We start from the raw sequence: 25936 nt of genomic DNA, 5'->3' as shown, positions 1-25936 counted from the left end.
CTATGTATTAACTATAGAATTCTATCAGACCTGCAGCAACCTCTGGTCCATCTCTGGTCTCCACCTCTGGTCCAGAGCCTGACAGACACACCAGGCCTTCAAATAAAGTACCTGCTGATCCCTGCCTAGGTGGCTTCATTTCTAAGTGTATTCGATTGCAACCTTTCACAAACACCACATGTAAAGTAATTATTAAATGAGTAACTGGGTCCAGGGTAGAAGGATACTCAATTTCAGTTTCCAGAAGTACAAGTCTTAGTTTAATGAACTGTTGATGCCTTAACTTGTACTGTCTCACCAGCCTTGTACTGTCATATGCAGTCTTCACAAATACGTGGAAGATGTCTAACTGAATTTGATATCATATTTATGCTTGATACACTGAAAAAAACTTCATCGAGGAATACAGACAGTAATACTGTATCTGATCAAAGCTCCTTTAGCCCCATAAGCTGTAACCGACAATGATCGGTAGCAGGCATTTAGGGTAAAATATAAATGAGGAAAGGCAAGCACACAGCAGTATTTTCCCAATAAATTCTCCAGCCTTTTAGCAACTCGTGACTCTGGGACCTCTGGAGCTGGAGCCCTTCTGTTTCACATTTCTTGGTTGCTTTCTCTTCCATCGGTTTGTCCAGCTGTTTTCTGAACCAGACTAAGTTCTCAGCATTCACAACTGCTCTTAGCACTTCTACAGCTTAGTGACATTTCACATGAGAAACCACCAGCTTTTGTTTGCTTTGGACCTGCTACCTTCATTTGCTATCTCCAGTTTTGGCATTGGAACAGACCAAACATCTCATTCCTTTTTTTTTTTCCACTGCACATGTGATTCCGTAGAATTCTTTCATATCCCTTTAGTCCTATCTATTCCACGCTGATCCCCTAGTCTGCTTAGTTGTTCCTTGTCAACCCACTTCCAAATCTTCTCTATTTCTGGGGCGCCCACGCTGAGGCACAGGGAGCCAGAAACATTCTGGGAGAGCACCAGTAAATACTCATCCTGTTCCTCTCCTCTTCCCTGGCATGCTGGCAAGTCAGGCAGATCTGAGGAATCCGGAGACGCAGAGGATCAGAGGAACAGCCATTTGAAAATAACACATAAATATAGGCCAACTACTACACGATTCAAGGTCCTTTCTAGTTCATCTCTGTCACGTTGCATCTTCTTTTCTCTATGTTCAGTCAAACCAGCAAGTTGATCATTAACCCAGGTGCTGAAAGTTCAGTCCACGCTCACTTGTATAATGCTGCAAAGTTTTTTTCTCCATTCACAACAGCTTCAGTGTGCAGGTTGCTACATCTGTGTTACAATTGTTAGTCTTGAAATCACACCTGCCCATGGCTAGGAAATCATAGATCCTGGACACTGGTGATGCAGACACCCGAAATCCCTCTGCTTATCTAGGGAATAAGTTTTACCCAGGGAAGGAGGAAGGAAAGAGTGATTCAGCCGGGTCATTGCAAGTATCACTCAAATTCTTCATGCAGTATTCAGCCCTAGCCAAAATTTATACTTGTACACCTGCCATAAATTTTAACAGCTCAGAATTTCTTAGAAACAATTTAAAACCTTAAAGCTTGTCTAGCAAACATCTTTAAACCAGGAGTACCCCAGCATTTATCTTCCATATTCCATGACCTGGCAACCCCAAAAGTGATCCCTGGGGATCACCAAGACAAAGATGTCAAAATTTGCAAACTGCATGGACCCAAACTACAAATTCTTACTTCCCTGTGATTGTGCTTGAGAATAACTAAGTCAAACTGTAGTAACAACAGAAATAAATATTAAAATAGCCAACTTTACTGGAAATAATATAATTTTAGATTAATAAGATCCTTTTTAAAGGCAGTTAAAAACAAAAGGAAGTGATAAAAAATAACATATGTGCACTTGCATATTTCTTGAATTTTTAAATATCACCACTCATCCAGCAGCAAAGAGAGGTCCTAACTGCCTCTCCAGATTCTGTACTAGAAGTGGAAAAAGCAGAAAGATGAGGGACAGGAGGGGGACACAACGCACAAGCATGCATGTCCTTCATCCATCCAACCACACTAATGCAAGCCCCACATCTCATAACCTACGCAGTCTATGCAATACACATGAAAACATTTAGTCTAATGGCCTTCTGAGAACTGGGAGTACGACCACATTTGGAGCACCATAACCTCAAAAAAACAAACAAAAAAAATCTGCCAACAGCAGAAGGCAACAGAAACACAATTAGAGGCTATAATTGTGGTCAATGAGAGGTGGAAGTGAAGAAAAAAAAGGAAAGATGAAGCTGTAAGTGGGGGGGTGCCTTATCCCCCACCCTCAGCCGCACGGGAAGGCACTGATAAGACAGGAGGAAGAGAGCAGGGCGTAACAGCAGAGGAGGCACGTGGCTACACACTGGCACTGCAAAGGTGCAGCAGGAGCTAAAGGATGGGGATCCTGTACAAGATCTCACTCCTTTTAGGAAAAGAATGACATTGTGGTACAAGAGCATGTAAAACGACACTGAAATGCAACATTCCCCTCCCCTCTACACCTCCTATTCTTGTCACAGGCATTCAGACGTGCCTGCACGCTCTCCTAATTTGACCTCTTTACATGCCCTGCAGATCCCATCTTATCTGCTGATCTCTTGGTATGAGCATATTTACATTCTGTCATATGCAGGAGGGTGGCGGTGCTGGCATTTGCCTGTAGAATTACCGCCACCATTCTGCTTATCTCTGCTTTATTACCCAACTCTGCAGCTGTGGATGCATGCACTTGACTTCAACTCCGTAGGTGCAGGCACCCTCCAACCTCACACGTAGCAGCATCTGCCTCTCCCTCCAGCATTTGCTTACGTGCATCCGGCAGACGGAATATTCTCCACCAATCTATTTCTTGGTCAGGGAGGGTAATGCCACCTTCCTGCTGTCACTTCTCCATGTCCCATACGTTCAGATTACATTTAAATATGGCAGTCTTCTTGCATCAAATTATAACTGTGCGTAGAGACTGTAAACAATCTCATCCAGGCTTTCCTCACCACTGTTTCTTTTTGTTCATCATGACAAACCTTGTCTTCCTCTACTCAGACACGACCAGGATCCCCCTGTACAGCTCACGGCTATCAGCTCTCGCTGCCTCTCCGATCCTTCCACCAGTTCCTGCTCCCACGCCAGACCAGAGGCTGCTCATTTTCATTTTTAGCATCCTTGGCAAACTACGACACAAGAAACCAGCTTCCATTTCTGCTCACTCAATGAAGGCAAGACTGTTTTTTCAGACCAGTATTTTCATACCATCTTCTCGTGTTCTTCTGCACATCTCGGAGCTTTCTCATATAAACATTTATAAGAACTGTTACAGACTTTGGAATTCTGCCTTAAATGTCTGACAAAGATAAAGTTAGGTCATGTATTCTTTCATACAGCTGCCAACCATGCTGGCCGATCGTCTGTCTCACTGAATACAGACAACCAGAAGGGGCAGAAATAAGTATTTTTTATTCTCTGCTTCATAACTCAATCCATTCTTCTCCTACAGTGTCCCAGGTCATGACTGACATTCCCGGACTCTGTGGTAAATCATACAAGGGATGGGGAAATCCTGTAGTGTTAAATGGATAAAATTAAAAAAAATAATACAGGGGAAGTTGGGGTAAAGAGTCAAAGAAGAAAATGCTGGGTCTGAAGATACCTAGATGAGAAAAAGCAGTGATAACAGTTTCAGGAGGTGGAAGGACACACTTAGTTCTGTGATAATTCGAGCTCCTCAGACAAGGAAACGATTTAACATTGTTTATTTCTAAATGTACGACAACGTTTGTCTCTTTGGCCAGCTCAAACTACTGAAAAGGCCCAATTCAAACTTTCCCTTAAAAGCTACCGTTTGCACTTACGTTTTCATATGCAGAGAATATTGAATAAGTTACAAATCATTTAGAAGCGGATATTACAAGAGCAACAGTCATAGCTTCGTTTCAGATCTGGTTCCAAGAGGCAATACTAATTTCAACAGCATCTCCTGATCTGCAGGTCTCAAAATGTTTCAGAAAGACACGTAAGTACGCGCTATCCTCAGCATGCACATGGGAAAATGAGTCACTGAAAGGTTAAGAAATCTATCAAAGGCTACCCAGGAAATAGCCAGCGACTGAATCAGAACTAAGACTCAAGTCCCCAAGCCCCAGCTTGTGGATCCATGGCGTTTTAAGCCGGCAAAAGCCAGCGCTGCCACAGAGAAAAGCAGTTCTTCCCTTGGGAAAACATGGCAGGTTGAAAGCAGGAACTATTTTTAGCAGGCCGGGTCCCCAAAACACTCAACTTGTGGCCACCCAAGTGTGTGCAGCAGCAGAGGGAAGCAGTCAGAGGGCAGAATCGCCCCTCGCAGGGTTACCCCGTCTGCCACTCACACGCTCGGCGTCGTGGGGAAAGACCAGGTGCAGGGGTGAGTTCTGGTTTTCTCCACATGCACAGAACAAGCCAGAACTCCTGCATTTCGGGTAATTTTTGTGCCATCTTGAAGCCTTTAACCAACACTTGCTAATTAAATTTCACATCCTTTGCGGGGATTTTCCTCATCTTGTTTTTGAGCAAACTACGTGATATAAAGAGTGCAAAGAGTTAGAATACAGTTAAAGAAGGCTTAAATCAAGTTGTTTTCTAAAAATAAAAAAAATCAGCAGCCTCAGTAAATCAAGCTCCGATGCAACCAGCCTATAGCAAAACAAGGAAGGCTCGGCCTTAGGCGGGGGGTGGCCTACAACCCATCACTAAGTTGAGTCGGGGATATTTATTAAAATTTCACTCCAGCATAAAATGAAACTTCCAGTGAAGAGACTGCTTCAGCAGTGGTTAGAAAGGTTTTATCCGAAGCATGATAATAATACCCGTGAATAATCCGTTCTGTGATTTCACTTCATAAAAAGTGAGTATTACGAGGGAAAACAAAACCCCAAAACAGGCCGTACTGAACAACCAACCCACTAAAGCAAACAACAAGAAGAGATTTCATGAACTAAACAGACCTGTGTTCGTACCTTCAAGTCAGTGAACATTCCAACTCACAGACAATAACACAAAATTACAAGTTGAGAGTCACACAAGTAAGCCCTTCAAATACCCTGCTGGATATGCAAAACAAACCTTCCTAGTATTTTTATTTTGTCAGATAATCATAAGTCTGTTTAAGCACTTGTCCAAAAACATCAAATTTGCATGTCGGGGATATAGAAGAAAAAACTAACACGCACATTTTCAACAGATTTCTAAAACAGTGGAGTATGTCCAACCTCCATATAAAAAAGCTATTTGATCAACCAATAGATACAGTAAAAGGGTAAATTTTATTTACCATCTAAAACCTAACTGCTCGGCACACTAACAGAACAGTTAGAAGCTAGGACTGACTTAGCAGCCTCTGCCTCAACTAAAAAAAGCACCAGACATTTCAAGAGCAGGTATTAGTCCTTCAGTCACGGCCTTAATGCCCCGCTATGAGCACAGTCATAAGACAGTTATTCAGAAAAACAGCAGTGAAAAGAGTTAGTGACAAAGAAAAAAGTTTGGGTTAGACCTGATGATCTCAAAGATCTTTTCCAACCTTTTTGATGCCATGGTCTGTGTTAACCCTTCAGGTCTAACTACACAACGTTCTGCAAAGTAACGGGATGGAACGCTAAGGGAGAAAACCAGCCACAGGATAGGACTGGACAACCCTCAAACGTAACGGATTTTCACTCAAGAACCTTCCAGAAGGCAGATGTATGATAAATTTGTGCTTTACGACAAGAATTGAAGGAATTGTATTCCAGCTACAGTGCCCAAGCTACCAGGTGTGCTGGTAAGTATGAAAATCCGCTGGGGATAACCCAGAAGACATGAAGGATTCTTTACATGCTACAAACAAGGATTCTTTACATGCTGCAATCAAAAATGTAGCAAGTCAACTCCAAGATGAATGACAATTTACGTAACAGCTCTTTAAACAAGCTGCAGAATACACTGCCTCCCATTTTTAGGAAACAAGCAGAGATACCACCCCCAAAGCTCGGGACCTCTTCCACCCTTTTTGAAATCTTCGTCCACTCGGTTTTATGCTGCAGAACACTCCAAAGCTCACAGTTGAAGCACACGGGCATATGCTATTAGGATGAGTGAATAAAAACAGTGAACATGTTTTCTTTAAGTTGAAAACAACCTGTTGAATTTTCATGACAATTCCACGCATGCAAATGGCTTTTCTTCTTCTGCAAAAGATGTTTAGAATGTATGATAAATTCTTGAGAATTTTAATCTCGTGTAGGTGCACTCCCTCTTTTCACAAGGCTATTGACATAGAAAATTGCTATTTCTACCCTGCTAGAAATACAGTAAAAAAAAAATGGGGGAGAAAGAAAAAAGTTAAGAAATGCCCAAACATCTGAGCTTGACTCCTTCTCATACCTTGAAATTTCTAGTAGCGTACAACAGTGTTTTATTTCTGAACGTCCACAGCATAAACTTACAATTATGCTATACAGCATCTGACTCAGATTCTACATGACATGGAAGCATAGTATCCTTTAATTTAGCCAATTACAGAAGTGACAGAAGTCAAGGAGCGTTACAGCAGCCCATTCAAGATGTCACATTTACTCTCTGTTAGCACGACTTCTCCATCTGCATCAAGATAGCTCAAAAATGAAAACAGGATTTTACACTTCAAATTTTAATAGAAAGAGGTTTCCATTAAGAGCCTTCCAACTCCTCAAGGTACTTAAGTAATAGCTTTTGGAACACTAAATATTGATTAAGTTAGAAAAGAGTACTTCCAAAGGATTTTTGTTGCCATACCAAAAGATAAATATTACTTAATTGCATGTGCAATCTGCTACCAAAACTCGCTACCAAATCTCAAGATCACATTTTTACAGTTCACGTTTAAATAACAGTTTCTCTTTCTCCTGTTTCTAGCTACTGTATTTGTAGAATTAGTGCTCTAGCAAATGGGGTCGATCAAATTCAGCTGACAAGACACTCTTCTCCAGGAAATTCTATTTTAATCTCTCTTCTGTAATTTATGAGCTTAAAGAAAAGTTGCTAACAAGTGTTATCAAGGCCTAGGGTATACACAACATTGCCATTATACGGGGGATCAGAACAGGACAAACTACGGCTGCATTAACATCTTAGGAAGTTTCTAATCAGCTACCCACTTTCCTCACCAAAAAAAAAGTGCTGAGCACATATATTTCAAAGAAAAGTAAATATTTTCAGAGTCTGCTCACCAGTTGTTAAAAATCTAATGCGCAGGAGAAAGAGTCAGTTTCTAATTTCTCATTTAGTGGATTCAGAGAGTCCCCCAGGAGATGAAATCTTCTCGCTCCTGAGTTTTATCGAGGAACAGCACTTCCTGATCCTGCAGGAACCTTCACAGCTCTCTTCTGCCAAGGAGGGTCACACTAACACCAGAACTATCCAAAAGAGGCAGGTTTCTCCTGTCCTCCGTTCAAAAAATGGAAGTGAGGGATGGAAACATTTCCTTCACTAAAAGTACTGCTGAACAATGATTTAAACCAAAGAAGGATACAAACCTCACGAGGTTTTCTGGTTTCAAAAACATGTCTTTAGAATACAAGCTATATACTTGCCTCCTAAAGAGGCTTAAAACATTCTGTTTTTCTCAGCAACACCAGATTCTCATTCCTGGTTGTCCCAAGACAGCAAATAGTACACAATTACTGTACACCACAGAAAATTTTCATGAGCCTACGACCAGAAACCAAGTCTACAGAACTGAATGTTGAAAGCACTTCCCCCCCTCTTAAGGCAAGTGCAGCAGCTCCCACAGCCCAGATATTCACCTTACCCCTTCTGAAGGACCCAAGCCCTGCCATGGGCTAATTCAACTGATTATGAAACATCAGCTGAAGCATTCAAACTTAACCCGCGAAGCTGTAAGGTGAAACAGAAACCACACTAAGTATCCTCCAATTCATCAGTTCGTAGCATGCAAGAGGCTCAAGAGATGCTACGCAACAGCAGTGATAAGAACTAGACAACCTTCCTCGAGTCATTCTCACTCACCAGTCAGTGCCAACAACTCACTGAGGTTTACCTGAATCCACCTAATTCTTCCTGTTTCACCCATGATTGTCATAATTATTTGTAATCTCAAACTACATATATATTATACACTATGCATAAAGTATTATTTCAAGACGGCATTTTTTAGTGTCTAGGCCTATTCAGACACTGCACAGGATATGCACAATCACCTTCTGGAAACAAAGTTTATTCTGATACATGTGCAACTGTGATTTATTGGCATTTATGATTAAGTTTGAGATGTTCTACTTCACATAGAATGCACCAACATATAAAAACACAATTCCTCACTGAAGCTTACATAACAGCCTCTCAGTCACAGAAAATGGTGAAGAATGGAAGGGATCTCAAACTATGAATGGTGTAATGAAACCTCAATAGCCTTGGGGAGGGTGTAAAAAACCCCAAAACGTCAAGGTTCTAGATGCACACAGGCTTACTCTTTGAAACCACAGTGAAACATCAGCACCTACAAAATAACAGCTATAAATGGCACGGGTAAGTGACCACTTCTATGTGAAACGGTTTTGGGAATAACATTCCAAGAAAGGTAAATCATGAAGTTACACTTACTACGTGGGAGAATTCACACCTTTCACACAGCCCTTCTCTGATGGCAAAGCATTTTAAATGGCATAACGAGCAGAAACCGTAAGTGAAGAATGTGACTCTGAGACAAAACTCTATGGTAAATAACCAAGTATATATCATTTTTAAACTAATTCCTCTATTTTTTTCCCCAAAACCACTATTACTGAGGTGAAGGCCACAGCTGAACTGTAATAACATATGCACCTAGTTCAGAGAACAGCACTTGAACTTACATGGGCTTAATTTTCTAACACTAACAGAGCAGAATCAACAGGTTCATTAGAAGAAAGAGGCAAGTGTATTTCCTAGTATACTTCCTGCATGAGTTGATTTATATCCCCGTTTGTTAGGCACCTTCCTTGAAACATGAAGGTACTTTAATTCATTTAGGAGAGCAGCCACTTCCCAAAGCAGCCCCAGGTTAGCCCAGGATCCCCACCAGGAACTGCCCAGGGAGTGCCTGCACTGCGGGAACTCCATGAGTTGCACCATGGCCGTTTTCAGCTCTCCTCGGGACAAGCAGGCCTCTGACTCCACGACAGCTACAAACAGAATCGACCGAATGTACTTTCCCTGTAAGCCACAGCTAAACGTACGGCACAAGAGGGACAGCTAAAGAGACATTATATTAGTTTAAGCATATTTTGTACTTTGCCTTGTCCTTTTTCATTTACAGGCCTTCTTCCCCTCACTCTTTATGAATGTAATTTTGGTTTTACCCAAGACCAGTCCATGCGCACAGAATTTTTAAGTCCTGGTCAACAGTTTGTCCAGATAACGTCTGCACAAAAATTTTATTCCTGAGGTTTTTTTTTTTACTGCTGAGAATTTTGAACAATAGGATTTTTCAGAGGTGGGCGATGCATCTTTGTACCACTACAGTATCTCAATTTTGCAATAGCCTCTGTAATCATGAGCAGGTGATGTCACTGACTTCAAAACCACATAGACCAACATCCTCCTTAAGCCTGAAGAGAAAACTGCATATCAAATCAGTCTGGGAGTGGCAGCATTACACGAGTGGTTTAGATGTGAAGCTATTCAAGGACACAGAAATCTCTCTCAGGATATTGGGAGGAAACTTAGCTGCAAGGTAAGTTTGAGTTTCCTGCATGCGCCCCAGCTCGCTAAACTCAAGCCCCAGTAGGCCCGGACTGGGGTAGGCATTTAACAGATGGTGGATAAACGCTGAACTGGTACAGAAGAGGAAGGGAACATCACAAAACATCATTACTAGATGGAGACTCACTGAAGGGTAGAGAAACTCAAACTGAAGACATATTCAGCACATTCCCATCTATTTGCATAATTTAGAAATAGCCTAAAGTAAATATTTACAGAGAGCAGTCTGCACAGGTCAGAATTTTTACCTGGAACATTTACAGTACAGAGACCGGGTAACACGTTCAGTTAATTGCTTGTCATCTGAAACACCGATTCACATCTGACTGAAGAATACAAATGACTTGAAAAGTTCAAGACTGCATCCAGGAAACGTTTGTTTGCATTATGAAACCACTGTCTGGTTAGTAGTCTGTTCTCAAGATCGTACTGTGTTGCACTGCACCTGCATGAGGCATAGATCTGTTCCAACTCAAACAATTGTTAAAATCTTAACTTTAAGTAGCTACACACACAAGAACTCTGAACAATATTTTTGATCATACAGGAAAACCTTCACTGAAACCATTTTGTAGATAAGCACAGAAGAAGAAAAGCATTTCACCAAAACTTTGACCGAGAGCTTTGAAAAAAATTAAACGCTACTGTTAAGAACATCATAATACAGAAAAAAAAAAAAGATTATACTTTTTCTGATACCGAAATGCAGAAAGGTAACTGGAAAAGTATTAGCCGTAGTTGAAGCAATCAGCTTCCTCTCCCTGCAAGCATCACTTGCTCATGCTGTAACTGAGAAATGAGGCAACTTAGAAGATGCAGTAATAGAACCACAAGAACTGGGGAAGGGGACCAGAGGAGGAAATCGAAAAGAAGCTTTCAAGTCTGCCACTACTTTTACCTCAGTTTTTCAGTTTTCTAGACCCTTCATGATGCAGAACACGTGTGCCCAGAAAGAGTAACTAAAATGAGTGGTTGTACATGTAAAATGTATTCAGAATAAATCATCAGCAGCATAACATAGAACAGTGAATATACCTCAACTTTGTAGATTTTATTTAAATTTGGAGAGTTACCTTTAATTGGTTTGTACACTTACTAAAAAGCTAGAGAGAACTAACACTTGTGGAAGCAAACATTTGGAATATCCTCTCCATACACTAACAAATGTTCATTTTAACTCTTGGAAAGAAGATCCTAAAAATGGTACTCCTCCCCCTGCTTCAGCAACAAGTTTAAGTATTTTAGCAACCTATATCGAACAGGATATTATCAGCAGACAAATCAAACTACATATAAAGCACAAAATAATTTTGTTTCCTAGGCAGCCTATATTCTATCACATGGAAGAGCAATGTCAAGAAAAAATTAACTGTGTTATCGCAAGAAGGGTCACTGCAGTTGGCTTGTTTCCTCTGAACTTTTGAGCACGAAGGTCTTTCGTCCCCCAACACAAGACACTACATTTCAGCTAACTAGAAATCCCCATCAAACATTACGTACTTCCTTTCCAAATGTCAAGGCTGTTTAGTTAATCAGGAATAACAACATTCAGCAGAGTAAAACTCCAGTGCAGAACTGCAACAGATCTGCACGGTCCTTATGCACCACGCCACAACGCTGTGTGTCCGCTTATCCAGGCACTTGAGCTGTACCCTCAGTCATCCTACGTACTACCATAATGCTTCTTTTACAATAGCACCATTTCTCCCTCAAATCATAATGCCTGAAATAAAAAGCCTTGCCTGAGCTCTAGCAGCTTGTAGCTCTATTATTATACCTAAAAATACTGCACAATACAAGAATACCGCTACAAAAGCGGGTACTCAAAACTAGGCATCCCTGTCATTGTAGGAGGTTATCCTTTTTATTATTACTATGTTGCACCAATATTTAGTCATGAACAGGTAAAATATTGGTATGTGAAACGTGAAGAAGCATATTTTGAACGGCAGCAGACTGCTCGGATCACCAACTTCGTTATTTACGAACGTGAGCCTAATAGTAAGAGCACAGACGTCCATCTGGAACCTCGTCCAACTGCAAATGACTTGATACTGACAGCCTTTTAAGTGCAGAAAAACAAACTTCTTTACCATCCAGTCAGAGTAACTCCAGAAAAGCCCCTGCACTGTGCCCTCCAGCAGCCCGGACGGCAGAAGCTGGGGATGTTTACGGGTCCGAAATGGATAACTCAGTGTCAGCAGCAGCTCCCCACCGCTGACAGCCCCAGCGTGGGGCCGCGAGCAGGACATCTCCAGGAACTGATGCACTCCTGCCCAAGCTTCCAAGGGGCTGATTTGGATATATTTTAATTATTACTGGTTTGTTGGTTTAAATCGCACTTCTACCTACAGGACAGAAATGAGCACCCAACACAGCGATGCTCCGCACTTTCTCCCCAAACTTCCCCTCAGGGACCATCCTTGACCCCCACCCGCAGCCCCTCCGGACCTCGGGGCGCACAGTGGGGAAAAAAAGCGAAAAATAAAATAAAATAAAATAAAAAAGCACCCGGGGCAGGGGGCACCCCCCGCCCCAAGCCACACCTGACCCGCCCACCTCCCCCGCCTCCTCCCTCAGGACCCCCCCGGCTCCAGCGCCCTCCCCCCGGGCCCGAGAGCGGCCCCGTCCCCGGTGAGGAGGAGGAGGAGAAGGAGGAGGAGGAAGGGATGGCCGGGGCCCCCGCCTCTTCCCCCTCCTCCTCCTTCTCCTCCTCCTCACGGCGGAGGCGCTAAAGGCCCCGCTGCCATCCCCGGGCCCTGCCAGCCCCGCTCGCCGCCCCGCCAGGCCCCCTGCCCTTACCGACGGCGCGGCGCGGGGGCGGCCCGGCGGCGGGCTCCGGCGGGGCTGGGCGCTCGCAGCCTCTCACCTCAACCTCAGCGCCACCGCCGCCGCCATCTTGCCTCCCCTCCCCCGGCTCGCCGCGCTCCGCCCCGGCCCGCCAGGTCCTGGCAGCTAGCGAGAGAACGGCAGCGCCGCTCCTCGGCGCTTTCTCCCGGCGGAGGGAGACTCGCCCCTTCCTCCCGACGTGCAGCCGGCGTGGCGTCGCTCGGGTGGCGGCAGCTCGCTAGGAACGGGGGGCGGGCCCCGGGGTGAGAGGGCGGGTTGTTATGCTCCTTCCAGGACCCGCTGGCCGGTGCGGCGGCGGGGAAAGGCTCCTGCTCCCCCCCCTCCCACTCCCAGCGCTGAGGGGATCTGAGGGGGGGCGGACGCCATGAGGCGGGAGGCGCTGAGGGGAGCGGGGCAGGGGGTGCTGCTGAAGGGCCCGGAGGCGAAAAAAAAGGGCGAAGCGGTTTAAATGAATAAAAATAATAATCACAATTAACGGGAGGCGGCCGCCGAGCCCTCAGGCTGCGGCTGAGGGGACGAAGGGGGGCTCCGGAGCTTCGGGACCCTCGGAGTGGGGCTGGGGGCTCCGGGACCCCCTCCCCCGGGCACCCCCGTGTTGGGCCTCAGCCCTGAGCAATGACTGGCTTTGGAAAAACGGGAGAGGTTTAAAATCTTGAATGTCTTGGGTGCTTTTTCCCTTTCCTTGAGTGAGGAAAATGTGGTGCAGGTAGCTGTTTTAATAAGGTTTTTAAATCCTTGCGACGTTTTATCTGCAAATGTGTAATTCTGGATGTGTTGGGATCACAAATGGTTCTCTTATCAGGTTTACAATGGGAAAAATACCATTACACGAGATTAAATCATCCCACTGAGAAAATGTTTTTGTGTCGTTACAGCTTCCACTAAATACCAGAAGTCATACCCTACACATGGGATGTGCGTCCGCACAGTTATTTGCTCAGAGTAATAAAGCAGGGGCTCACCCTGTGGCAAACAGGTGACTTTTACTTATAAAACATGCATTTTATGAAGTCTGTCGTTAGTACCAAAGCTGAGTTCCACTCTGCTAAGTGCTACGTTAGTGTGACATGAGGCGTCCCCAAGGCAAAGTGGTTGCAGTCTTTTATCCCAATACACAGGATGACTGCCTCAATTCACTTTAACGATATAGATATCCAAATAGAAGCGTGAGGGCAAGTCAGGCAAGCATCTTGAGAGGTTTTAGGTGTTCTTCAGATGCTGAATTCTGCTAAATTGCTTTCCCCATTTGACTCTTTGAACCTGACCCGCTGCCACGCTCCATGGCTGAGGTAACGTGCTTGTCTTCCATGTTGCCTATTTGTCTTAAACAGCAAAGCTTCCAAGCCACCGTGTATGACTGCCTTTTGCATATTTATTTTACTACTTCCTGCTTTCTTTTGCTCTGTAACCTTGTCCAGCGGTTGACTTCATTTCTGAGACATATCCAAACATTTTTTTCCCTTGTAGCTGCGCTCAGGATAGCCGACAGATTTGCAGACAGCAGAAAGTGTCTATGAAGATGTGCTCCTCGTGCCCTGCTTCTGAGCTTTCGCTTGTGCGTCTTCTGCAGCCACACAGCACAGGGACAGAAGGTACACGCAGCACAGCCTGAGTTTGTCACTGCTGCTTATTACTCGTTAACGTCCATGCAGGGTCAGGCAGTGCGCACAGGGCCGGCTGGCCCCATTCTCCTTGGCTTCCCGCACTAACGGGCCTGGCCCTTATTATAGCCCCTCCTGAGGGGTCCTGTTCCCGGCTGGACGAAGCCGGGGTGCCCCCTGAGCTCTCCTTTCCCTGGCCAGCCCTGGAGCTGAGCAGCCGGTGCGCGGCCCCGCCCGGAGGCGGGACAGAGATGGGCGGGGAGGAGGAGGAGGAGGCGGCGGGGGGGGACCTTTGGTGCCGCGGAACCTTCGTGCGGGCCCTCGCGGGTCCGCCGGGGGAGCAGCGTGAGGCGCCCGTCGCTATGGCAGCGGGGTGGTGGGGCTGGGGGCTGCCCGTACTGCCGGTGCTGGTCCTGGTCCTGGTCCTGGTCCTGGTCCTGCTCGGGGGCGCCCGCCGCCTGCGCCGCCATTTCGCGGCCGCCCCGAGGGGAAGCGCGGCGGGGGAGGCCGCTGGCGCCCGCGCCTTGGTGCTGACGGCGCACCCTGATGACGAGGCCATGTTCTTCGCCCCCACGCTGCTCGCCTTGGGCAGGGCCGGCGGCCGCCCCGCGGTGCTGTGCTGCTCCGCAGGTGAGGGGACGGGGGGACGCGGCGGGGACAGCCGGCTGCCCCCCCTCCACCTTCCCCCTTTAGGTGTCGGCCCGGCCGTGACGTCAGCGCGGGGCTTTAAGGGATGTGACGTCATCGTGGTGCCCCCCGCGTGACGTCATTGCTGTGCTGACCCTCTCGGCCTCCGTTGCAGTGGCAGCAGGCAGCTGCTGGGGAAGAACTGTGCAGCAAAGGCCCTGCCGTGCCTCTCGTCTTGGGGTTTGGGCACTATTCTGGGCTGTGGCATGTCGTCCTGTCCTGCCACCCGTTGGAGTGACCATGCATACGTGTCTGCGGCCAAAATGCTGCTTCCTGCAGGGTTTTAGTAGCTTGAGAAGTGTTAAAATCCTCTTACATATCCAAACCGCTATGGTTCCACAATCAAATCTCATGCTGCAGCACTGACACACTTTCAAATTGCATGGAAATGTCATTAAGTTGTATAAAAGCATTGTTTTATTCTTTGCATCTTGTAATTCTGTGGTCTCGTAGAGGACTTGCTTTAGGTGATCCGGTTTTATCGCACTGTAACGATACACTCACAGTAACACGTCTAAAGATACCAGTTGCATGTCAGTCTAATCAGAGAAGAACAGCCCCAAAGAGAAGCTGAGGTCATGCTGTCCATCAGCTGGCTGAAAGGCAGCCTCAGTGGTGTCCTCGTTTCTTGGAGAGGAGTGTTCTCCAGGACCTCCAGGGAGGTTCCTCGGCCTGTGTGGTCTGTTTCAGTGCTACATTAGCTTTTCTTCAAATCACTTTGTCCTGAATCATTGGAGTGATTTAAGCTTGTTTATTTGTTCGATCTGCCGTGAATGTGGCAATCAGAGTATCCCTCCATAGCAGCTTCTGACTTTTTTTTTAAGGCTGTTATTTGCCTTTCCTGTCTTATCTTTTCTAGACTAAACAACACAATTTCTTTCAATCTTCCTCATAAATCCTGTTTTCTGAACTTCTGGTCATTCTCATTGCTCTCCTTTGGACTCTCTTCCAGCTGGCTCACATCATTTTTGAAGCACAGTAACCAAAGAGTCAAATCGTTAGTCCCGCTGAATTGTCTGGGGCTGAATTGAATGGAGGGATTCTCAGAGGACAAATATCACAAGGGACTTTCACAGTGCTTGACACTGTTGTCTTGTGTTCTTCTCATAATCTACTAAAAATCAAGATTACTTTTTTTTAATGTACAACTGATACTTAATCAGTTATTCTTCTGATGAATTCAAGGTTGTGCTGTTGTGCCTTATGCAACAGTACTGTTCTGCATTTCATTATGATTACCTTGTCAGAGTTTTTTGGGTATGGGAAGCAACCGCATCTTAAATGATCTTTCAGACCCATACTGCTGTACCAGAATTCATAAGTCTGTGGTGAAAGCTAAAGATATTTTATGTTTGTTGGGAGGAGTATCTTAGGCTACAAACATTTCCATCTCACAGTGACAGCGACTTGTATTTGGGAAAAGGGACCTCTGTAGTTTGGAAAGCTCCAGCTTGTTCACTGCCAACTCTTGTTCTTTGTTCCCACACCTCTCTGTCGTAACAGACTATCGCGGTGAGAAGACCAAGTTAAGGTATTGCTGAACTCTGATGGTGCAATGACTTTACTGATCGCTGTATCCCTCCTATTCAAGATTTAGTGCAGAGCAGAGCAAGCTTTCATTCCTCTTTGCTGAGGTACAAAACTCCATGGATCCTGTTTGGATTTTTCAGACCTATGAAGAGATTATTGACATGCAACTCTGCCATTGCAGTTTTCAGGACTAAAACATTGCTGGAATTAGAAAACTTTCCAAAGAAGTATTGTGTTTCTGCTTATTTTATTCAGATTCTCTTTTTTATTGTTCTTTATGGCACTCTCGATTCAGTGACATGAAACATTAAGCATGTTTGACACTGTCTTCTATTGCATGGCTTGCATGCCTTCGTAATGGAACTAGCAGCCCATATAGGAAAATGCATTCATTGAGCTAACAGCTTTTCTTGTGCCTCTTAATAGTCTTTTGGGTGATTCAGATGGCTCATCCTGTCATTGTTTGTATGATTGGTGATGACAAGTGAGTTGATCAAAGACTCTGTAAATTGTGACACTGAAACACAATCATTACTTAGGATCCGTTGTAATGCAGTTCTCAGATATCAATCAAAATGCCTTAGAAATGAATCAGAGTTACAGCCCTGTGAAAGAAAAGTCTTCTCCACACTGAGTAATCTTTGATTGAACTAATAACTCCGTATAAATGTGCTTTGCTCTCTGTAGTAGCTGACTATTGTGAGTGCTCCGTGGATGAGGTCCAGCGGCATCAGCTATTCAGCTGGTTTTGCTCTCAATAGCTGCCCATTTTTTCTTGTTAGCGTTATACATTCGTAACGTCCTAACACATTTATCAAACTGTGGAACACGGATCTGTTTGTTTGAGTTCAGTAAAAGTTAGGTATTTTGAGAACAGTGGTACCATTTGGATAAAATATTACGTGCAGTCTGTTACTACACTGCATTGCAGCATAAGATATGTTATCTTAAAACACTAGTGTCATTAAAGTCTGTGAAAGAAATCAGTCTAAAATAAGCCCTGCAGGACTCATGTAATTCATCCAGGGAAGGTGCACACTTAATTTAACTCTGCTCAGCTGGAACTTGTGATCCAAGCTGCATGCTGCAGACCAAGCTGATGTGTTCTTCAGCAAACCCACAGATAATCATTGTCATAGTTTCCTGAAATCATTCACTCCCAGTCTGCAAGAAGAGTTTTTTTTGTTTGTTTTTTTTTTTTTCTGGTTATTTTTCACCTCTTTGCATATTATACAAAGCTTGCTAGCGAGTGCTCAGATTGCAACACTGCTATAGAGAAATGCTAGATTTAGATGACTCACACCCACAACAATAAAAAAAGTTCTAGTGTAATGCAAGACAGCTGACTACAGACTTGAATCATACATTAATACTCTGCTGTATATTTCCATTTTTTTTACTTCAAAGTTAAAATTGATTTGCAAGTATTGCTTTGCATGGGGTAACATTCTGGAAGGGGCCTTTGCAGCTCTGGCATGGACTTCGCATGGCTGATACAAAGAAAAGGGAAGGTAATGTGAGGGCAGGATGAGAAGAAAAGAATTAGAGAAAAAGGAGGCAGTGTTTTAAGTGTTTCCCTACTAGTTGTTGGTCTAAGGATATCTATTATGTTGTAACTTTTCCAAAATGCTTTATCTCAATTAAATTTACTGTCTTTTTTTTTTTTTGGTTCTATAAGTTCTTTGCAATCATAGCTTCTGCCAGAATTTCCTCTGTGAATGATGCAGATTTCTGAGAAATCCTTATCTCAAAACAGATTTTTATGATGGAATTACTTATTTCCTAAAATCCTTTATTTTCATCACCATCTTCTGTTGTGATGTCTTAGTGTTATATGACAACTTCTATTTATTAGCAGTGGTCCAGGATATACTATAAACTTTAGTCACTTAAAGAATACACCTCGGGACAGTTCTTTTCCAAGGACTTTGGACTTGCTGTTCAACTTGGCTCTACGGGCCTGTGCTGTTAAGGGTTCATGGCACCATCTCTAATGGTGAAGGAGGAGTGACTCTTTGGCCCATTCTGAGAAGGTTAATTATTACTGATTTGTTGTGAATAAACCTGTCTTTAAAGTGGACTAAGGCCCAATGACCTCTTTCACAGAGACGACCTGGAAATTTGCCAGTGATAACAACTTTTAGTCACCTCACTAGAAAGGACGTTTCTCCCGTGTTTATGAAAAGATCTTGCTCAATTCTTTTGTAGTATACTGGTGACTTGCGTTCAAATAATGTGTAAACAGTCCATGTATACATGTATACTCCGTTAGAAGATTCCTTATTTTGTCACAAAGTATAGCTAGCCTTTGGAATTCATCAAAAGAGCTATTAAATATTGCTGAAAATTAACAATACTCAGAAGAGGATTAGGTATGTACAAAAATAAAACAGCCTAAATTAAAAAAAAAAAAAAAAAAGAAAAAAAGAAGAGCTAGAAGTTTTGATGTTTCAAGGAATAAGATACCACTAATCAAACAGGTGGTTGGAAGCAGTTGCTTAAGCAGATTATTCCAGAGTTGTTTTTTGGAAGATCTCCCATGTCTTTAGCAGAAGCATGACTTTGGCCTCTACTAGAAGGAAGATACTGGGCTTCTTGGACAACTGATCTGATTAGACATGGCAGCTTCTGATGCCTTTGCCAAACAAGCTCATGTAGTAAAGGTTGGCAGAAGTTTGCCTCAGCATTTTTGCCTGAATTGAGCTGGGTTTTACTTAGGAAAATTTATGGAGTTTCTCCTCTTCAATGATGCCGTTCCTGAAATTATGCCCTTTTATTTAATGTAATGCTCATGCTTACTGCTTTGAGGTGACCTAAACTAAACTAGACGATGTTGCTGTTTGTTATTTTCAGGAAACTACTACAATCAAGGAGAGATTCGTAAGAAAGAACTGGAACAGAGTTGTTCTCTTTTGGGAATTCCTGCTTCCAATGTAATAGTTGTTGATCACAGGTAAGCAGTTTTCATTTTTAGCATAATTTAGTTGCAGCTTTTAAATAAGGGGTGGAGTTTGCTTTAACGTTCCATGAAAGCTTACTGTATCATTCTATAAAGTTCCAAGGAACCTGAAAAAAAAGACCATATAATAAATTCTTGTTAACTCTTAACTTCAGGAAATCTAATTAATAGAGAAGACGATTCAAGTGTATAATGGGGATTGGTGTTCTTCGGGTAAGCTGTGTTGATACAGCACTTTGATTAATGATAGCCCTAGTTGTAGGGGTCTGGCAAGGTCTGTTTGGGCAATAGGATCACATTGTGTTACAGTTTTCGCATTGTTATCAAAGACGCTTACAGAGAAGTCTTCTCTGCATTGCCAGTGGCTGAAAATAAAACTGTTCAGAGGATTGGCACTATCATTATGTTGCACTTACTCTCTCACGTGATTATAATGTAGTTACAGATAACTTATGCTTAAGTCTGAATTCCATGATAAGATAACAATATAAACAGATCTGCTGTCATGCTGACTATAAAACAATACAGTGCCCTGTGTATTTTTCATAGCCACCACTCTAACAGAGCAGTTTTTCAAAAGTGGTCCTGTCCAAAGAAGCCACTCTGGCAGCAGAAACTTCTCTGTGTGTGTGCTTTGGGGAGACACAACTGGTTGTTTCAATTGTAAACAGCTATCATAAAATCCATAAAGAACATTTTTGGTTATGAAGAAGTATCTTTAATAGAAACAGACTGATTTAAAGCCATGCCAACTAGAAAAGTCAGAGTTGAAAAAAATCTGGCTCCAGGCAGGCCTTTTTCCCATGAACATATTTTCCCTTGAGCTAAGGCAACAGAAACCACAGTCCAGAATATGAATCCTCTTGAGTTCTTTGCTTTTTTTAGCTTTAGGTTTCTCTCCAAGTTTTCAGCTCACTTAGGAAAACAGCATAGGAGTTGTTTTTCCTTTGGAACGAAAAGAGATGTTTCCGCTCACTTCTCATGAACTGGCTTTGGATAACTTCATGTTTTGTAGTGCAATCATATGACAATGCCCAGAACTTTTCTGGGGGACTAAGGAGAAAAGCCGCTAAGCTTTGCTAAGCATAAAGTTTGCTAAATGAACTATCTTTTGAAATTTCCACGGTGCCCAGCAGCCTACTGGCCTTTCATCCTCTAATGCAATGTGAGGTTGGTTAGTATGTGATGCAAGTTTCCCGATACTGCTCAATCATCCCCCAATGTACGCAGTCCAGCGGGCTGCTTTCTTCAAGTAATACCAGAGAAATAGCTTGGATCATGCCTCCTTATTACTTTCATTGCTACTTTGATGCACATCTGTGAAAACAGTGACCGATATGTAATTTCTACCAGCGGATGCAGTGCTTGAAAAGACAGATGCATGCCATTTCTCAGAGCTTTTGGACATGGGACTAGGATGTAAAATACTGTTCTGAAAAAACAGTTTAGATTTGAGGCCTTTATCTCAGATGTTAGATTGCTGTGAGATAACCATCAAATCATCTAACTGTTGTGCATTCAGGGAGTCAGCTGAAGTTCTTGCTGAATTTTGCTCAGAGCTTGTTTATACAGAGCAGCTAAGTGTGTTTACAGTGCATTATATGCTCTGCAATAGCTCATCTTGTGGGCACGCTTTATGAAAAAACAGCTGTGGATCAGGTATTAGCAAAATGGTAGAAGATCAGGAATGATTTTGAGATGACACTGAATTTTTGAAGTAGCTGTATTTTCCAGTGGTTTAGACAAAGCACTGGGACTCAAAGTTCTTTAAACTTACTCAGAGTTCCTGGTTTTCTTAAGGTCAGTAGCTTTCTATACCTCTGCTCCCCCTTCTCTAATTTACACAATATACAAAAAAGTTTGCCAATATGGCATGATGTGAAACTTCGTAAATTAATGTTGTCTACCACTAGGTTTCCACAGAAATTCATGTCAGGGAATACGGTTGAGACGGCTGTTCCTCTTGAGCATTTTGTCTTCTTTAGGCACTCTTTAAAATCAGACCCCTTTGTTTTTTTGTTGTTTTTTTTTTTTTGTTCTCATCCTCTCTCTGCAGAAGATAACGTTCCATAAATGAAAAGCACTAGCACAATGCTTAAGGACTGTAGCTGGCATGCAGCCATCTAACATTTCTTATGCAAACACTGCATGCTTTACATTATCCAAGCTGCAGACTTGTATTTTGGTAAGGAAAGCCCAAAGGATTGCTAGGTCTGGATCTGCTCCAGCCATTGTAGTGCGGAGCTGAGTCATGCTGCTTCCTCTTTCTTTGCATAATCTACAAGTGAGTGAGTAGAATTTTCAAGATGTAAAAGGGGAAATCTGTCTGAAAGGCAAGGTGATTGACTTGCTCTGTAATCTCACTTGGCCAGGCAGGTATAAAATCAACATGACATTTTGAGTTGTGTGTGAACTTGTAAAGAGAAAGCTTCAGTCAGTCAATCTGTGATGCAATCTGTGTTAAAGACCAAAGCCTTATTAAGAAGTCCTTTGCCTTAAACAATGACTCTCTCAAGTATAGCCGGGATTCCTAGGTCAGGACTATTCAGTCTCTATCAGACAACTACTTTGCACTGATTCTTCAGTGTGTATTTGATGTAGTTACTATATTTGTTCCCTCAGTTAAAGACAAGTAAAATCTGCACAAATATAGTCGCAAACTGTACCCACATTTCAACCCTGGATAATGGAGGCCCACGTGAATCTCCTGTAGAAAAGTCCTTTTGTTGTAGCGGGCATATCTAGGAGCATAAAGGGACATGCATGACAGTGTAGCACGCGGTTATTGTAGACGAGCAGATTGATGTGCAGACAGCCTGTTTTGGACTATTTTAGTTTAGAGCACTGGGCTTTTCCTACTTGTGAATAGTACAGGTCAGACACCACACTTGCAGAGGTGTCTCCTGAGCTGGTGTGTAATTATCATAGTGCCAGCACTACACCAAGTGAAGAGCTGATTTTGCAGGAGAAAGGTTTTACAGCCCACTTTCTGTTACCATTCCCACAGTATGCTTAAAAAATGGAGCAGCCCAGCCCAGAACTAGGACTTGCACTGTACAGAGTTAATTTCTGGACTGCCACAATTATTTCTGGTGCTGGATGAGGGAAGAGTAGCAAGGGAGTGAGGTTTGAAAAAATGTAAGAGAAAAGTCACTTCGTTAATGATAGAAATGGCGGTGTAAACTCTGTGCTTTTGGCACATTTTGATCATTTTATGTGTTGCAAGAACGGACCTTCTTGTGGCTATAAAAATGGAAGATTGATGGCTTTATCTTACAGTGGCATGGTACTAATTTGATTTTCACAGAAACTGCTGTAGTTCTGCAGATTTGCAGTGAAGGTAAAGTGAATATAGCTAAAATAGGAGAGGTAAATAATTCTTATTATTCTAATTAGAATGATAATTCTATTACAAACACAAAGACTAAGTCAACTGGCAAATCTGCTACCATGATACGTCTAAAATAGTAGGCAGCTCCAGTGCTGGACATTTCTGTGGTTGCAGAAGGATCCAATTTATAAAGCATTTGACTGTACCGCAAACAAAAAAGGGACAGCTAAGTTTTGCCAAAAGTTCTGTCGTTCTTTCGGCATGTTTTAGACTTCGCTGCCAGCTGTGGTTTAAAGTTTAAATTGCTCTGGTAATACAGGAGCAAATGATCTGCGTGAAGGACATGAGTATTTGTTGAGCAGAGCAGAACTCCTTCCATCTTTAGGAGAACAAGTCTGAGTAAGTGATCTTACTGTGAGATGGGGGGCAAAGACGAGGTTCAGCTTAGCAAGAAGAGAGCTTCCACAAGTAAAAAGCAAGTCCTCAGTTACCTTAAAACACACAGATGCTTTGTCTTCCTTTCTTTTACTTTAGAATACGCAGGAAGGAGTGCTTCAGTAACAAAGTGAGGATAAAAATGTTTACATAAGGGCTGATTTGGGTGCTGTTCTTTGATGTGGCACTCCCTCATGCTTTCATGGTTGTTGCTCTGCCCGGTCTTGAGAACACAGTGAAATGAAAATGCTCTAGTCTCCAAAACCAGTTATTAGGTCACAAGTCATTGCAATGGTTTTGGACTTGAAAGTCTGTTTTGTAGGGAGTTCGCTTCTGGTTGAGAAAGCCAGAACAGATGAGATTGGAGGAAAAAAAAAATCACACGACTTGATGAACAATTACATGAACAATTTTAATTGAGATTATATGGTTGCATCAAAAAAGTTCCTTTGAACGTTTTGTTAAAATCCAGCCCAAGGAGAGGCTGGACATGTTCCAGTTTGACTGAGGTCTCTTTGTTGATTTGCAGTACTCAGCATTCTGCAGGTGATATTCAGTGCCTTAGATATCATGCCCTTCCTTTACAGGCTCAATGGGCAGCTTCCTCTGCTCACATCCTGAAAATGCTGTCTTTGGTAAATGGAATTTTAAGGACTTTGAGAACTACAATTTGAATTACTGTAATCTAAGCAAGCTTTTTTTTTTCTTTTTTTTTTTTTTCTAAACAGTCACAAAGAGCAGTTGTGCATAATCCCCTGTTCATTTCAATTGTCTAGAGCAAAGGGTTTTGATCTGTGAGTTAAAATGCAATTTAGACCTTCTGGATCCAGTATGACAGTGTGCTTCTCGCTTTTACCTTCGTAACAAGGATACTAATATGGTGTTTTGAAACTGGATTTCTTTGTAAGCTCTTGTTTACAAGTAAATCTTGATTCATCCTAACAAAGTCTTGCTAATCATAGACATACCTCTTTTTTAGCCCACACCCACTGACTGCCAAATCTTAATGTTATCAGTTATATGGTTCACAGGTCAGACTGCCTTTCTGAATTCATTGTTTTTCTAGGGTAGGCTTGCAGATAACAGAGTGTAAGGAGATGTAATACAACACAGAAATACATTATCATTTAGCCCAGTCAGTAGTACTTATAGTTTTCCAGTTCGCAAAATACTACTGAGAAGGGTTTTGTCTTGCCATGAAAATTCCAACTTTGAAAACAGAAACAAACTTGCCTTTAATGCACTCTTTCTTCTAGTACATTTGTTTTCTTTGCATGCAAACTACCAAGTACCTCTGAAAGTCCAGTAAATTCATGGTCATTGATTCTGTGTCTGTGCTTAGTACAATAACAAAAGAAAGGAAGAATTGGTTATTTGAAAGCCCTAAGTATATGTCAACTACGGGACTTTCATATAATACCTGTTATTTCGGTAAAGCTGTAGGTTCTCCGAAGATAGCAAAAATACTGTGAGCACAAACATCATCTATATGATAGATTTTAATTCAGTGATGGCAGCACTGGGGCTGGCAGCATAGAAAGGTGGCCTATCAGGAGTAATTTTATAGCATTAGCTTTTCATGAGCTGTTAAAGTTCGTGAAATACAACGATTTTGATACATATCTTTAAGTAATTAATCTGAATAGATGCTCCTGAGCTAGCAAGCTCTCTCTCCTGGTATATGGAAAACATTAGCATCTAATTGATCTAATATGAAGAGTTAGTTAAGCTCCCATTAACGCTGGGCACATCTGCCAATGCTCTGGCTGTCTTCCAGTCTGTAATGTCGCATGTAAACAGGAGACGTTTTTTAAGCTGTTTTCACTTTCCGAAAAGAACAAGTGAAAAGAAAGCCAAAATTATTCTTTTTATTTTCTAATATCTGTTTTGGGTTAATGGAAAGATAAGTATCAGAAATTTTACTGCAGCTTCTGAACCTTTTGTGCACATTTGTACTGGACAGAAAGTAAAACTGACCATTTGTATCTTTAATATGACAGAAAATATTTGGCCTGTGTTTGCACTGCAAAGAAAATAATAGCTGGGATTTGTGTAAACTAGAAAATTTTCCACTCACAGTACAAAGACTTACTGCAAGTAATGTTAGATCTATTTCTGAGTTTCCATGGAAATTGCACTGCATACACTTTTTATTATTATTATTTCACTTAAGTCCAAAAGGGCTCTAGTTAGACAATGCTCTGGAGAGAGGACATTTTTCCATGCAGATTCACAGGCTAACTGCAAGTTTTTGAGACAGCAGAGAAGCTATTTTTTATTATTTTTTAATATAATTATTCTTTGGTGGTGGTCTTTTTTTTTTTTTTCCATACAAGGTAAATAGGCTTATACTGTACTTCCTCATGTTCAACTTGCAACAAACTTCCTTCCCCAAGCTCTCCATGTCAGAGAAGTGTCTGTAAGGTCATGGGAAAAATACATCCTTAAATAAATAGTGTATGTATCTGACTGTGACAATAAGAAAGATATAGAAACAGTTGGACCTTTTGGAGAATGAAATATATAATTGAAAACCTTTGGATTAGAATTCAAAAGCATGCATATAGACAGTTAAGGAGTAGGTCCAATTGATCCAGTTTGGTTTTGCTGTACTTAGGTTGTGCTTTGATGGTTTTATGGGTTTGAATGCAACGTGCTGAGTGCATGTGAGCTGAATATGTGAGCTGTGTAGTGAGAGTACGTACTGCAATTATGAAAGCTTGCCTGAAAACTGAGGGCACCAGGAGAAGTTCA

General features: G+C 42.6%; 2 protein-coding genes across 6 annotated transcripts in view; one reads left to right on the top strand and one right to left on the bottom strand.

Annotated features, from left to right (window-relative positions):
• Positions 1-12855, bottom strand: part of NCOR1 (nuclear receptor corepressor 1) — a 65602-nt gene extending 52747 nt beyond the window's left edge. For 3 of the 4 annotated variants that reach the window (XM_083806400.1, XM_083806403.1, XM_083806402.1), the window contains exon 1: positions 12592-12855. The gene's annotated coding sequence lies outside the window, so the exon portion shown is untranslated. The remainder of the gene's footprint in view (positions 1-12591) is intronic. The other variant, XM_083806401.1, reaches the window with a different exon arrangement.
• Positions 12856-14237: 1382 nt separating this feature from the next.
• Positions 14238-25936, top strand: part of PIGL (phosphatidylinositol glycan anchor biosynthesis class L) — a 61268-nt gene continuing 49569 nt past the window's right edge. The window contains exons 1-2 of one of the 2 annotated variants that reach the window (XM_083806467.1): positions 14238-14870; positions 19311-19410. In XM_083806467.1, coding sequence (XP_083662593.1) covers positions 14492-14870; positions 19311-19410 — 479 coding nt within the window. In that variant the 5' untranslated portion in view covers positions 14238-14491. The remainder of the gene's footprint in view (positions 14871-19310; positions 19411-25936) is intronic. The other variant, XM_083806466.1, reaches the window with a different exon arrangement.

This window comes from Anser anser (assembly GCF_964211835.1).
Source record: "Anser anser genome assembly, chromosome: 20".
Classification (NCBI taxonomy): domain Eukaryota; kingdom Metazoa; phylum Chordata; class Aves; order Anseriformes; family Anatidae; genus Anser; species Anser anser.
The sequence above is the reverse complement of the archived record's forward strand: the minus strand, read 5'-3'. Positions and strand labels throughout refer to the sequence as shown.